The sequence below is a fragment of the Vicugna pacos genome, chromosome 16 (assembly GCF_048564905.1).
Source record: "Vicugna pacos chromosome 16, VicPac4, whole genome shotgun sequence".
Classification (NCBI taxonomy): Eukaryota; Metazoa; Chordata; class Mammalia; order Artiodactyla; family Camelidae; genus Vicugna; species Vicugna pacos.
This window is the reverse complement of record NC_133002.1, coordinates 7730565-7745963: the sequence shown is the minus strand read 5'-3', so window position 1 is coordinate 7745963 and position 15399 is coordinate 7730565. Positions and strand designations below refer to the sequence as shown.

General features: G+C 55.5%; 1 protein-coding gene across 3 annotated transcripts in view; it reads right to left on the bottom strand.

Moving 5' to 3' along the window:
• ATP2A3 (ATPase sarcoplasmic/endoplasmic reticulum Ca2+ transporting 3) overlaps nt 1–15399 on the bottom strand; it is a 36123-nt gene continuing 20724 nt past the window's right edge. For 2 of the 3 annotated variants that reach the window (XM_072940370.1, XM_072940368.1), the window contains exons 13-21: nt 14527–14745; nt 14084–14419; nt 12138–12358; nt 11043–11245; nt 10365–10450; nt 5692–5825; nt 5113–5230; nt 4473–4590; nt 1–1427 (exon numbers count right to left, since the gene is read on the bottom strand). In XM_072940370.1, coding sequence (XP_072796471.1) covers nt 1408–1427; nt 4473–4590; nt 5113–5230; nt 5692–5825; nt 10365–10450; nt 11043–11245; nt 12138–12358; nt 14084–14419; nt 14527–14745 — 1455 coding nt within the window. In that variant the 3' untranslated portion in view covers nt 1–1407. The remainder of the gene's footprint in view (nt 1428–4472; nt 4591–5112; nt 5231–5691; nt 5826–10364; nt 10451–11042; nt 11246–12137; nt 12359–14083; nt 14420–14526; nt 14746–15399) is intronic. The other variant, XM_072940369.1, reaches the window with a different exon arrangement.

Genomic DNA, 15399 nt, shown 5'->3' with positions numbered 1-15399 from the left:
TTGCCCTAGACACTCAACCTTTATTTCTCTGCCCAACAGCATGTCCGCAGGTGGGTACGGGCCCTGCCCTCCTCAGATCCCCCTGCCCCCAGCAGGAAAGACAAGGAGAATCTCTGGGGGCAGCGGGTGAGCCCCACAGAACGGGGAGCCCATCTGTCTGTAAGGCAGGCTGAGGGGGCTCTTGATTCTGGGGGCCAGGGCAGGGATGTGAGTCTTGATTTACATATAAAACCACCACTGTATGCTCTCCAGGAGGGGCGAGGATGCAGCCATTTCCTCACTGCCTTCTTCTGCGCCTAGCTAATTTTTGCCAAAGGGGAAAAGCTGAGTTAAGACAACATTTCTGTCCCTCCAGGCTCTTTTCCTATCAATGGACATGATCCACAAGCACATGCGTTCCTCCAGCAAGGAGGGAGGGAGAGGAAGTGCCCTGGGTAACTAACCATGCTTAGTGACACCCTTTCAGCTCATGGATGAGTGGGGCGAGGGGCAAAGAGCAAGGCCAAGAGTCCAGAGGACCCAGAACCACCCAGCTGTGCAGACCTCGAGATGGCAGTGCACCGGGTGGGCTGTAGGGCACAGTGTTCAGGGTCCCAAGGACGTCTCGGGGCTCAGGTGCCAGGGACACGGAGGCAAATCCGTCCTCGGCTTGGCAGAGCGGGCATCACAGCACAGAGCTGGCACATCTCGTTTGCTTGGACAGGGAAACCTGGGTCTGGGAGTGCGCTGAGCTCAGGCAGGCAGGCTGGCTGGCTCCCAGGGGAGGGGGTCCTTGCTCAGCCCTCACCCCCCATTCTTGTGTCCCTCTCTCTGACATATAAACAGAAACAGGCCCCACACATATAAACAGAAGCAGGCTCAAGCCCTCAGGAGCCAGCTTTGTGGAGGCAGAGTGGAGGGGGCTGTCTGCCCTTGCTGTGCACAGCTGGGCCCAGATGTCCCCTCCTCACCCCGTTGACCAGGCCCCAGACCAGGCACCGAGAGAGAGGTCTGAGCGGGTCCCGGGAGTCCTCCGTCAGTGCAGAAAGGCAGGTCAGCAAGTAAATGTCCAGCTGCTGAGCACAGGGTGGCAGGCTCCAGAATGTGCCTGTGGCTTTGGGGGTGGGGGCTCCGCATCGCTGGTTCTGCCGCCAGCTCGGGCTTCTGGGCAGGCCCCTCCCGGGCTGCAGCTCCTGGGCCAGAGCTTCAGGGACGAACTTTCCAGGAAAGCCCCAGAGACATGAATCACAGAGCTCCCAGGCGATGCGAGTGGGGACAGGGACACTGGGAGGGGGCCTGGGGATGGCCCTTCGGACAGTGGCCGGGCCCAGTGAGTAAGCGGGCGAGCGTGGAGGTGGGGCAGGGGTGGGGGCATGCTTGGGCACCGTCACTCTGAGGTACATGGAGACTCCACTCTGCTCCCGACACTCACTTCTGGCCCTTTTCTTCTGGAAGAAAAACCGAGAGTGTGTTAAGACGTACGTTACGTATGAGAGCATACATCCAGGCAGCCCCATCCTTCTGACCCCTTCATCCTCCACTTCTCCCGGGACAGCCCCACTCCCCCACAGCATCTCTTGATCGGCCCCCAGCCCGGCCACATCCCCCTGGATGTCCCTGGGGCTTCCTTCACTTGAGTGTCCTGTCAACCCTCTCCATCCCTGACCACCCGATGATGATTCTTTTCTTGGTTTCCAGTTTGGGGGACCACTACCCACCATCATGAGGCCCAGAAACCAAGGCCATCCTTGACACTTCGCCCATCCCACATACCCAGGTCTGCTGGTTTCACCACCTGCATCTCCTGAGCTCATTTGGTCCTCTGCTGCCCCCGCCAGGCCTCAAGCGCCCTCGGTCCCACCTTACCTGACCTCCCCATCACTCCCCTGTCCCTGGCATCACACTCAGATCCAGCCCGTCATTCCCTTTGATGGCTCTCCAACTGCCATCAGAATAAACTCCAAGCCCACCCCATGTTTGGAGCCTCCCAGATCTGTCCCCACCCAGTCTCTCCAGGTCTCCCCTCCCCTCTGTCTGGCCCACAGGCCTCCGCCTGACGGCTCCTCAGCCACACCTGGGCAGAGCCAGGAGGTGGGGCAAGAGGAGCCCCCCACCTCCCTGGGCTGACCCAGCATCCATAATCCTCCCCAGGACACATCCCTCGTAAATCACGGGGAAGCCATGAGCATCAGGCCTCAGCAAAACTTCCCTAAAAGGCCACCAAGCTGGCTTGGGAACGTAACAGGGTCCCCTGTCTCACTCCGGCCCTGTCTGTCTTTAGGAGGCCCAAGGGACCACAGCCGCACGGGGCAGAGCTGTCTGGGCTGCCAGTGGGCACACTCCACCCCACCTCTCAGATGTGGCCACAGATGTCCAGCCTATGTCCATCCTGTGGGTTCCACAGCCACTCCTGACACCAGAGTTCCCCAAGCCCCGCTTTCAAGCCAAGTCTCACTGGAAGCATAGTCAACATGTCAGGATAACAGTGGAGGTGGGGGCGTTGCCCAGGACTGGCTCACCCTGGGCTGGGCCTCAGTGACTCCTTGCCAAGACCAGCTCAACAAGGCCCAACAGCCTCCCTGCCCTTCCTCTCGCCGCCATCTGCCTTCTGTGGTCAACCCAGCCCCTCCCAGGCTTCCACCCTTCTGCGGCTCCCACTTCCCTGAGGATAACATCAGGATCCTTACCTTGGTGTCTGAGGCCCCTGCCACAGTCTGGCCTCACCTCTCTACCCTGCACTCCGAGCCCCAGCCCCACTAGAGAGGCCAAGCCATGCCAGCCCAGCCCCTTCTCCACCAGGCCCAATCTTCCCCTTTCAGACCTCTTCTAGAGACTACCTCCAACCCCAGCCCTGTAGGGATTGCTCCCTCCCCAGCCCTTCCAACCTGTCCCGGCCTGCGAGGGGCCTGCTTCCCTCCCCTTCTCTGGGCTGGAATCTGCCATCACCGAGCAGTCAATGCTGGGTGGTGCCCATTCCCATTGGCTGAGAAATGTTCCAAGTTTTCTCAAGAAAATGTGCTTGATGGTCCCCAAGACCTAGGCTCTTCCCACTGGCTGAGAAATGTTCTAAGTTTTCTTGAGAAAATGTGCAGAATCTCTTGGCAGCTGAGGTCACCAGGGAAGGCTCTCGAAGACATGAAGCTGTCCAAGCCGCCCACATCCCCAGGAAGCCAGGCTCTGCAAGTGAAGTTACTACGGTCAAGGCTGGCCAGTGGCCTTTCTGGTGGACCACCTCCATGCTCCAGCCAGAGCTGGGGTTCCTGTGGGTGGAGTTTTGGGTGACAGAGCCATTTCCCCGCTTCACCTCCCCAGGAATGTCTGAGGGTGGACCAGAAAGAACCACATAGAGGGCAGAATGCCTTGTCCAGCTCCCCCCTCCTCCCCACCCATGGGCTCCAACAGGCCTCACTGAACACCTACCTCCACCCTCAGCTGAGCCCCCTTTCCCCTCCCATGTGTCTGGTCACCCTCTGGACAGACCTGTGGTGGGCCAGCTTCTCCACAGAGAGGAGGCCAATTGTTTTGGCCTTTTTAATAAGATAAAATATTTGCAACTCCCAGGAGGGCTGCCCAGTGTGGGAGATGGGGACTGATTGCCTGCCTTGGCCCCTGCGGAATGACAGGCACGTGATCTATTAATAACACCCCCCTCAAGGCACCCTCCCCTGGTTTGAGGATACATTCCTGCCAGTGGTGGCCCTCAAGGACCCAGCTGCTCCAGTGCAGGCCTCAGCCATCTCTGGGCCTAACCCAGGCCCTCCTTAGCAACCTGGCCATGGGCCTACTGCCTTGGCACAAACTCCCAGGAACAGAGTTTCTCGCCCTTGCTTCCTCCCTATCTGGGCAGCTTGGACAGGGAGAACGATACTGCCTCCCTTGCTCTGGGGAGGTTCAGAATCGCCCACTCTCTGAGCACCCTGCCCCATGGACGCCATACCCCAGCCTGCTCCTCCACACGCTGCCCCTCACCTGGACCCCTGCCATGCTGTCCTCAGGCAAACCCAGAGCTGTGAACTCAGAAACAGAGAACTGCCCCCTTCCACCCACCCACATCAAAGAGGCCAACTTGGTGTGGTCTGGAGTCTGGGAGGCCATCAGCGGCTGCCCACTCCATGCCCAGGGAGGCTGTCACAACAATGACTTGATAAAGACAGGCCAGGTTCAGAGAAGTCAGCAGCCAAGGCCCAGAGGAGGGCACAGTAGGCCCAGCTGTGCAGGGTTGGTGGCAAGTGAGGAGAGCAAGCAGCGGAACCCTGAGCAGTGCTCCTGCTGGCCGCTCAGTAAGCCCAGGGCCCCGACCCCTGCAGACACCAAGGGTCACAGCCACCAGACCCCACCTGGCAATTAACACAGCCTCCACTTGGCAATCCAAGAACACCTCCCCCTGTACAGACTGAACCTGGATCCAGCCCGCTGCAGCCTGTGAGCAGGGGTAGGCAGAGAGGCAGGCTGGAGGCCAGGAGGGTGGGGAGGGTCTGGGGCCTCCCACTCACCATCCATGTGCTTCCGGGACAGGTACTTGAGGGCCTCATCAAGCAGGATGACAGGCAGGGAGATCTGGAGCACCACCACCCACTGGCGCCCACTCAGCGGGGTCACTTGGAAGATGAGCTGGGGCAGGGGAGGTTTGGTTAAAGGAAGGACTGCCCAGAGCCCCCACAATCCACCGCTTCATCCACCCAGGCCACATGGGACTCTTCACAAGCACATCTAAGATGCCTCTCAAGGTCTCACCTCCAGATCTTTGTCTACCCTGTTTCTTCTGCCTGAGGTGCCCTCCCCTGCCCTCACCCGCAGGACCGAATCCCTCTGTCCTGTTGGGAAGTGGGAGGGATTCTGCACCAGGAAGGGGTGTAGTCTTTCCACCTGCCCAGCTCTGGGAGACTCCCTACCTCTTCTGTTCCTCAAGTCTTTGGGGGGGGGTCCCAAAGTGGGGAACACACCTAGGGGACAGCGGCTGGCCAGGGTCCCGACATAGGCTGCATTTACTAAGCACCATCAGATCTCCCTCCACCCCAGCCCCCAGATGGTTTCCATCACAAAGGGGCCCAGAAAGGTCCAGTGTCAGAGGAGGATTTGGACCCTGTCACCCCAGGAGCCACAGAAGGGCAGCGGGGCAGGACAGTGACTCACGGGCAGGGGCGGAACAAGCAGGATGAGGAAATGCAGGGCCATGGACATGGCCACGGCCGCCAGAAGCCAGGGGTTCAGCCAGGGAGGCATCCGCAGCAGCGATTGGTTCTCCGAGATGCTGCCAAGGGCACAGGGCGCTCACCTCGGGCCAGGATGCGGGCAGGCCCTGCTGTGGTCACCCCCCAACCCCGTGGAGATGTGGGGGAGGTCTGAGCCTCAGCATTGCTCTTTAAGGACTGGAGCACTCCTGGGAGGCCATTGCAGCCCAGAGGACTGTGTCACTGCTGCTCACTCAGTCCCCAGGAGCCTGGACCCCCTTTTTCTGTCCCTCAGACCCAATCCTGGCCCCTCTATTTCTTTAGACCCCAATCATGTTTCCCTTTGTCCTCTGGATCTCAATTCTGGCCCCCACTGGGTCTCAGAACCCTCTTCCGGACTCCTCTGACCCTCAGGCCCCAATCCTGGACCCCGTGAACCTCAGACCACGATCCTGGACACCTCTGACCCTAATTCTGGACCCTGACTAACCCTCAGCCCCCATTCCACAACCCCAGATCCAGGGCCCTATGCCCAGCCCACCTGTTAAGGGCGTTGCACATTTCAATGGTCACCAGTACAGACAAGGCCATGGTCGTGGGGAAGCGTGACTCAAAGACCTCGCAGTCAGTGCCGGCAAAGAGCGGGTTGTCCTCGGAGCACTTCAGGAAATTCCTCTGAGAGCACCCAGGTGGGGTTGGGAGGGGGTGGGGAGAACAGAGGTCAGAAGCAGGGCCAGAGCATGGGAAGGGGGAAGCCTTGCCCCACCCTCCCCCTCACCCACATCTGAGGACTCAGTATCACCAGCTCTGCCACAGGGAGGGCTCAGGGAGGGGGGCTCGCTCACCCAGGATGGAGACAGAGAGGCTGCACCATGCCAGGGAGAAGGGCAGACCGTTCTGGGCAGGGGTGTGGTGGGACAGAGGGAGAGTAGCTGGCATTAGTTTGGGGAGGACAGCAGGGAGCCCTGGAATCAGGGGATGGGACCCTGAGCACTGGAGGAGCAGGAGTGGGGGTGGGGATTAACTGAGACCACTGAATAAGTAAATGCATGTAAAAACCAGTCAGCAAAATTCCACTTGACTAGAATTCACCTTTGGTGGCAGATGAGGAAGGCTACTGGGGCCCCAGTCACTATTATTAAATAAGATTCCATCCCTCCCTCCCTCCATTTCTGCCACTGAAATCCAGCTCCACCAGCCCCGCCCGTTGCTTATGACGCGGCCCAACACACGCCAGGTGCAGAATTAACAAGGAGCTCTCTTCTCCACAGCAAAGGAAACCATAAATGAAACAAACGACAACCTACAGAATGGGAGAAAATTTTTGCATATGAAACCGACAAAGGCTTGATCTCCAGAATATATAAGCAGCTCATATGACTTAACAAGAAAGAAACAAACAACCCAATCCAAAAATGGGCAGAAGACCTAAACAAGCAATTCTCCAAGGAAGACATACAATGATCAATAGGCACATGAAAAAATGCTCAATATCACTAATTATTAGAGAAATGCAAATCAAAATTACAATGAGGTATCACCTCACACCAGTCAGAATGGCCATCATTCAAAAGTCCACAAATGGCAAATGCTGGAGAGGCTGTGGAGAAAGGGGAACCCTCCTACACTGCTGGTGGGAATGCAGTTTGGTGCAGCCACTGTGGAAAACAGTATGGAGATTCCTCAAAAGACTAGGAATAGACTTACCATATGACCCAGGAATCCCACTCCTGGGCATATATTCAGAAGGAACCCTACTTCAAAATGCCACCTGCACCCCAATGTTCATAGCAGCACTATTTACAATAGCCAAGACATGGAAACAGCCTAAATATCCATCAACAGATGACTGGATAAAGAAGATGTGGTATATTTATACAATGGAATACTATTCAGCCATAAAAACCGACAACATAACACCATTTGCAGCAACATGGATATTCCTGGAGAATGTTATTCTAAGTGAAGTAATCCGGAAAGAGAAAGAAAAATATCATACGAGATCGCTCATATGTGGAATCTAAAAAAAAAAAAAGTAAAAACAAAACAGAAACAGACTTATAGACATAGAATTCAAACTTGTGGTTGCCAAGGGGGCGGGGGGTAGGAAGGGACAGACGGGGATTTCAAAATGTAGAATAGATAAACAAGATTATACTGCATAGCACAGGGAAATATAAAAGATCTTGTAGCTCACAGCGAAAAAAAATATGACAATGAATATATGTATGTTCATGTATGACTGAAAAATTGTGCTCTACACTGGAATTTGACACAACATTGTAAAATGACTATTACTCAATAAAAAAAAAGTTAAAAAAATAAACGAAGAGCTCTCGGGGCTCTTGATAAGGGAAGTGGCCCTCGCCTCTGCAGCCCCAGGGGAGTTTTCTTCCTGTCCATAAGCCTCGCTCGCAGAATCTGCTGTGATAAGATACTGAAACGAGGGCGCTCGTGAGAACTTCTGTCTTGTTCTCCTCTGCACCAAGGGGATAAACGTGAACATTCATCACCATTAAAAGGCTCTGTTCTCCAACAACATAAATCTGGCCTCTGGAGTCTCATCAGAGCACAGAGATCTTTTAAGCTAAGGGTTTAGAACAGGGGCCACGTGCTGTGAAAATAGCCCTCAAAGAGAAATCTGTAAAAATACATCCCTGATTTTCTTACGCAGCATCAATGCGGGCAAGGGGCTCTGTCAGCCAGAAGGGGCCGCTAGCCCTCTTCTCATGCAGGATGAAGAATGATAAAAGACTTTGGCTTGGCTAGATTTCTTATTTTAACAAAGAGCTGGAGAATCTTATTTAAATCAACGGTGGGATTTTCTCCAATAAGCCAAGCTCTGGTATTTGGGACAAGTGCACCTCTTCATAGGGCAGATCTGATCATAGGGCAGAGCAAGTGTCCTGAACTTTGAACCCACCCAGTGACCAAGAGGACCAAATGCTCCTGCTGGTTGTGCTACCACCGTCAGGCCCCACCTCCCAGACCTGAATGGTAACGACCTAATGCCGGCACGTACGTGTAACGCGGGGCACACACCTCCCACTCGGACACGTGCGTGCTTGCATCCTCAAGCACGTGCCCAGGGAAGAAAATGTGAAGGATAGCAACACATCGAGGTGCCTAATTCAGACCTTCTGGGTTTCCCCAGTGAGCACCTGCCACGCACGTATTGTACCCCAGGTCACGGGCCACAGTGTGGCCTCCTGCATTGTTCACTAGAAGGTGCTCAGGGCTGGAACTTCTGCCTCACAGGTTCATCGTGAGCCCCAGAGGGAATCTGTTTCTTTGGAGGCCACTGTCCTGCCTCCTCTTTCCCTCTGCCTCCCTGGCTAGTTCCTATTTATCTTCACCTGCAAGCCCTGCTCTGGGATTCATTAATTAACACTTGCATAGCTCGTCCTGTGTGCCAGGTGCTGGGCTAAGCACTTCATGGGGACTGACTCCGGTGATCGTCCTGATAGCCTCAGAAGGCAGGGGCTATTATTACCCATTTTATATGGATGCAGAAACCAACAGAGAGATTAAGGAGCTTGTCCAAAACCACACAGCTAGTGCGAGATGGAACTAGGGTGTGAACCTGGGCAGCCGGGACCCAGGATCCACTCAGCTGCCTTTACTCAGCATTCCTCCAGGAACCATGGGGGGCTCTGGGCATCTCTGCTGAAATCCCAACGCCTGGAGCTGAAAAGTTCTACCTTACGTCTAACACTTGACCACCTCCAAGTCCTATAGCCACCTGCCTTTTCTCTGCTGAAGCACTTCTCACCGTGAAATGTGACTGCCCATTTCCACCTCTCTCTCTCCCGCCAGACTGGAAGCTCTTTGCAGAGGCTTTGCCAGCTCGGTCACTGCCGTACCTTAGCAATTTGTGCCTGCCACGGAGCTGGTGCCTAACAGCTATTTCTTGACCAAGTGGAAAAATGAGAAACCTGAAGGCAGTTGGGAAGGTGGCACCAAGGGGACTGGGGACTGGCTGGTAGTGGGAGTGGAGTGCGTGTCTAGCCTGACCCCCAGGAGTCTGGCTTCGGTGACCAGGCAGGCAGTGGAACCAAGGTGGAGATGGAGGAGGGGACTGTTTGGGAGAAAGTGACAGATCTGACTTTGGACCTGGTGAGTGTAGTGTGGCTGTGGGACATCCCAGAGGGGGTATCCAGCTGGACATTTGCGACTGCCCTCAGAATAAAGGTCGATGTGGGCAGAGGTAGTCAGAGATTTGGGCTCCCTAGTGCAAGGATGGTCGTAGGGACAGGGCTGGAAGAAGGCCGCAGCGGGACGGGCAGCACGCGCCTGCTCTCCACCGGCCGCTCCCACAGGAGCTGCGTGAGCAGGGGCTGAGGGCTGGCGGGCATTTGGGATGCAGGTCTGGGCTCTGCACTGCCACCAGGAGTGAGAGCCCCACGTGCTCGAGGACTGGTGGGTGGAGGAAAGCACCTCTGGGCTGCCTCTACCTGGACGTGAACCCCTGAAAGAGCCCTAACGCTGCCCTCGGGGCGGGGAAGACTGTGTGGGCAGGAAGCGGGGCCCCTCCGTGGAGCTCTTCAATCTACAGGGAAGTAGCAAAGACAGGCACATTCAGAGGAAGGAAATGCCGCATCCTGGCAGCTCTCCCCAAAACAGAAACCCGGAATTGCCGTCAAGGCTTGTTCAAGCAAAGATGTGCTGGCTGCTCAGACAGAGGGACAGACTGACAGACGGCAGCTGAGGGGTCTCCTTGCTTGCTTCCAGAGCTGTGCTGAACTAAGCCAGGCCTATGGTGCGCACCTGCCAGCCAGGTGACTTCAAGAGGCCAACGAGTCCCCTCCCTGAGAAACATGGAAGTGGGGAGCCTGGCAGATTCCTTCCCTCCACTCTTGGTTGCCTCAGTTTGACCCTCTGCCTGAAGTTCCACCATTTAGAGGCTCCTGTCTCTGAGCCCTCAATGTTTGGGGGGTTTCCCAATAAAGGTTAGACACTTCTGGGCAGTCAGACCCTCGGTGCCCCCGTCACTGAATGACTGGGAGAGGGAGAAGCCTCTCCTCTAGGCCCCCTGTGGCTCCTGAGCTTGACTCCCGAGGTGGCGCACGTCTGTGTGGGGGTGGGGGTGGGGGGACAGCCTTTGGCCACCCGTGGGGTTCCGGACTCCTTTCCCCTGGAACTCCCAACAACTTGGGCTGTGGGTTCTACCTCCAGAATAACCCCAGCAGGCTCCCTGGCCGTTCCCTTGCTCACCAGCTGGTAGAAGGTGACCTGAGGTCCCTCGGCATCATACAGGAACCACCAGGTGGCGGCAGCCACTGTGGCCAGGCCGACGTACACTGTGGGGAGGGCAGGAGGAAACTGGCTATAGTGGACACCTGTGGTTTTCTGGCATCCTTTCCCCTTCCTAATAATTCCCCGAATCTCTGTCAGGGAACCAGTCTTTCCCTTTCTGAGCTGGGTGGTTGGCAGCACCTACCCTCGGGGCCAGTGCTAGGCCCTGATTGGCAGTCAGAATCTGCCATACCCTGGACACAGTGGTTGGCTAGGAGAGAAGCAGGTGACCCAATGTGGGCTAAGGACAGGCCTGAGACTTTTATCCTACTACTGATGGAGCAGTAGGATAAAAGGCTCCCTTGTCTGTATTTTGGGAGGTTGTAATGCAACAAGTATGAGGGCTGGAGCTGCAGCAACCATTCTGCCACCCCAGGGGGCATCTGCCTGAGAATGGAGCTGAGGCAAAGCCAAAATATGCCAGTGATACTGTCTGAGGCCTGGATCCAGCCATGCCTGAGGCATGCCCTAGTCTTTTCAGTTACATGAGCCTGGGTTTTTTTTGTTTGTTTTTTGGGTTTTTTTTTTTTCTGGCATAAGCCAGGCTGAGTCTTAGGAAGCTCCAGGAATGCCACCAAGGGCTGGGGCTCCACTCACCTCCAATAGCCAGATATCGGAAGAAGAGCCAGCCACTGATGAGGGCCTCGTGAGGGTTCCGGGGCCGCTTCTGCATAATGTCCAGGTCTGGAGGGTTGAAGCCCAGGGCCGTGGCAGGTAGGCCATCTGTCACCAGGTTCACCCAGAGCAGCTGCACAGGGATCAGGGCTTCGGGCAGGCCCAGAATTGCCGTGAGGAAGATGCTGGAACCAGAGTCATGGGCTGTAGCCCCCAGCAAATGGAGGGTCCGGCTGTTATTCACACCCCAGGTCCGGGAGCTCCCCCACCTCGCTCTGCTAGTTCTGATGTGTGTGCAGGAGTGAAAAGTGTGTATGCACAAGGCTCTGCCTCACACTGGGCCACCCCTGCCCTCTGGCGCCTGGACAGACCTGCCCTTTAGGCCTCTCCTGTTTAGGACACAGCTCCTCTTTAGGGTGAACACACACGCACACAGACACACATGGACAATGCATGCCCTAGCAGATACACATTGTTCACAGACATGTGCAAAAACCTAGCACAGGCCACACAATCTCACAAACTCAAGCAAACACCTACACGCTTGCCCCAACGTGCAGATGCAGAATTCTTACATATCTGGGCAAACATGCTTACCAATCCCCACAAGCATCTCTCACTCGTGAACCTAAGGGTGCCAGAATTACACACTAGCATGAACCTCTGTGCTGCACTCATGCCCAAACATGAACAAGAACTCACATGCACACATGTACACACACCTCTCAGGCACACATACCACGTGCACACACACGTACACACACGAACACATTACTGCCCAGAGGTGACGCAAGTTCTCCCATCTTGGGTGACTCTGAAAGTGGGAAGAAGGTTATGGCTGGAGGGATGACAGGGGACTTCTCAGGCACCACCTCGGGGGCTGGGGTGCATCTGGGCCTCCGGAGAATGATTTGGTGCTCCCATCCCTGCCCACCCTGAGATGGGACTCTGGAAGGCCCAGCCTTAGGGCAGGGTCCCTCCATTCCAGCAGCCCCATCCCAGGAACAGGCACTTCCCCTAGTCCTCGGGATGCAGAGCTGGTCCAGAGGGCTGGAAGGAGGGAAAGCGGGGCCTCACCAGACAACCTCGCCAACATTGGAGGAGATGAGGTAGCGGATGAACTGCTTCATGTTGCTGTAGATGGCCCGGCCCTCCTCCACCGCAGCCACGATGGAGGCAAAGTTGTCGTCCGACAGTACCATCTCCGCCGCCGACTTGGCCACGGCTGTGCCAGAGCCCATGGCGATGCCGATCTCCGCCTTCTTCAGGGCTGGGGCATCATTCACCCCATCTCCAGTCTGAGGACCAAGTTAGGTGGGTTCATGTCTGAGAAAGTTCCCTTCCAGCTCCCTGACTCCCCTCAACCTAGCCTACCACCAAGTTTAGGGGATGTCCTCAAGGAAGCAGACAGCTGGACAGAACAAATGGTGAGGTCATGAGCTTAGAAACTGATGTGGGAACGAGGCTAAGGGAAAGGCACGGAGTGCAGACAAGTGCGAAGTTGGGGAGAAGACCAAGTCTAAGGTCAGAGAAGATGGTGAGGTGGGGACGGGGATGAGGGTGGGGGTGAAATTCAGGTGGGATGTGGGATAGAAGATGAAACTGAGGTTGAGGAAAAGCTAAGGTCAAGTCAGGAATGAGATTAAGGTTGTGGCCCAAGTCAAGGGCCAGTAAGGTGTTGGAGGCAAGGTGAAGGTTGGAGGCAAGGTGAAGGGTAGGGTTAAGAATGGACTCAAGATAAAAAAAAATTAGATTAAGGTAGAGCTCAAGTGAAGGCTATGGTCCATATCAGGAGTCATGTCATGTTAGAGGTTGGAGCTGAGGTCTAGGTCAAAATTCAAGGCTAGATCAAAGTTGAGGTCAACATAAAGTACTGGATTGGGGAGGGGTCAAGCTCAATGCCAGGGATCAGGTCAGGATCCAGGTCAAGACTGGAACCCGTATCAGGGTTGAGCTCAGAGTAAAGAATCAGATTAAGATGGTCAAGATTAAGTCAAGGTCAGGGACCAAGTCAGCGTGAAGGTCAAAAACAAGGTCAAGAACAAGTTTACAGTTATCAAATCAAGGCTGGTGCCCAGCTCACTATCCAGGTCAAGGCTGAGCCACACGACAGGATTAAGGTCAAGGTAAAGGACTGGGTTGGGCTGGAGATCAAGATTATAAACTGAAGCCATGTCAGGGGTGAGGTCAATGTCGAGAATCAGATCAGTGTTAACGGAGAGGTCAGCAATCAAGAATGAGACAGAACAAAACGTGAGCCCAAACCAAATGTCCATCCAGAGGGGAATGGATAAAGAGACAGTGGTATATGCACACAGTGGGATGCCACTGAATAACAAAAGAGCAGTCATCCACTGATACCCACACCAACACAGATGAATCTTAAAAGAAAGAAGTCAGACACAAAAAAGCACATGTTGTATGATTCTGTTCATGGGAAAATCTAGGACAGACAAAACTAACCTATGATGGAAAAAATATTAGAACAGTGGTGGCCTGTTGTGGGAGGGGGCTTGATGCAGAAAGAGCATAAGGGGACTTCATGGGTTGATGGTAATGTTACCTAACTTGGTAAGAGTTTGGGTGACAAAGGTGTGTGCATACATCAAAACTCATCAAATGAATGGTCTGCTTAAGACACGTACATTTCACTGCATGCAAGTTTTACCTCAAAAAGGAACAGAACTGGAGCCACAAACAAACACTCTGTAGAGGATGTATTCCAAAGTGTGCCAGGGCGACGTGTACTGACGTCTGCAACTTACTTCAAAATGCATTTAAGAAAAGGGGGATTAAGGACAGATGGATGGATAGATGCGTGATAAAGCAAATCTAACAATACGTTATTTGTAGAATCTAGGTGGTGATACCATTTCAAATTTGAAATTTTTTGTAATAAAATGTTGCAAATAATAAAAATGAAGCAGAGGCAGGGGTTGCTGGGTTGTTCTTTCCAAACTCGGTGACAGGTGCTCCCCCGACCCCTCGCCACCTCCCCCGAGGCTCCCGCCTCAGGGCCTCACCATGGCGGTGATCTCGTTAAAGGACTGCAAGTTTTCCACGATGCGGGACTTGTGGGCGGGCTCCACACGGGCGAAGCAGCGGGCTGTGCGGCAGGCTTGGCGCTGATGCTCGTAGCTGAGGTCATCGAACTCACGGCCCGTGTAGGCCTTGCCCACCACGTCCTCTGTGTCCTCGAAGATACCAAGCCGGCGGCAGATGGCCACAGCTGTGCCTTTGTTGTCCCCTGTGATCATGACCACACGGATGCCCGCCTGGTGGCAGCGTGTGATGCAGGCAGCCACCTCGGGCCTTGGAGGGTCCAGCATGCCCACGCAGCCCACGAAAGTCAGGTCCGTCTGTGAGGAGGGGGCAGATGCAAGTGGGCCCCAGGCCCATCAGCCTGCCACGTGCCCAGCCACTGCAGACAGACGCACGGCTCCCAGCCCGGGGCTCCGGCACCCACCTCGTACTGCGCAAACTTGCTGCAGTCGTCCAGCTGCATGTCCTCCTTCCTAGGGGGCGTGTCCCGGGTGGCCAGTGCCAGGCAGCGCAGTGTGTCCGAGCCCGAGCCCCAGTCCCGGATCTTGGCCAGGATCTGCTCCCTGGAGGTGGTGTTCAGGGGCACTGTGCGGCTCCCCACGCGGACTGAGGTGCAGCGCTCGATCACGCTCTCGGGAGCCCCCTGCGTCGTGGGGGAGGGGGAGGCAACTCCGTCAGTCAGGACCCTTCCCCTCCCTCCTGCCCAGTTGACGAAATTGAGGCCCAGATATGGGGAAAGGCCACCCAAGGGGAAACACGGCAAGGCACAGACCGGAATCCATTCTTTAAAAACTCAAGAGTGGGAACCTACAGGGCCCCCCTTGAAGGAAGCCCAGAGGGAGCTGGGGGTCCCCTCCAGCCCCCAGCTGAGGCCTGCTGCAGCACTTTGTGGGGTAGGGTGAGAACGGCAGCCCTCCTGCAGGCCCCACCTCCCTGTCAGCCTGGCACTACTGGGTCCCCAGTTCTGCAGGGTGCTCAGCAGAGGGAGATGGGCTGAGCCCTGCCTGGAGACCAGAAACAGAGCCGTGCTCAGGATGTGGGGGTGTGGCTCTGGGAAGGTGGTCTTGGGGGTGTCAGGCTCCTCAGCAGCTTTGGGGAGTCTCACCCCAGACCTCACCCCAAGCTGGGAAGAATCTCTGAATCCTCCATCAGTGCCTCCTCCCCCTCCCCAAAGGGCACTCCAAATTCTCCCAATACAGAAGCTTTTCATTTCAAAAGAGGTTAAAACCCCCCACTGCAGGTGAAGCTGGGGCTGTGATTCCTACTTCAGGTTCAAAATCAGTGACAGGAAGTGCTA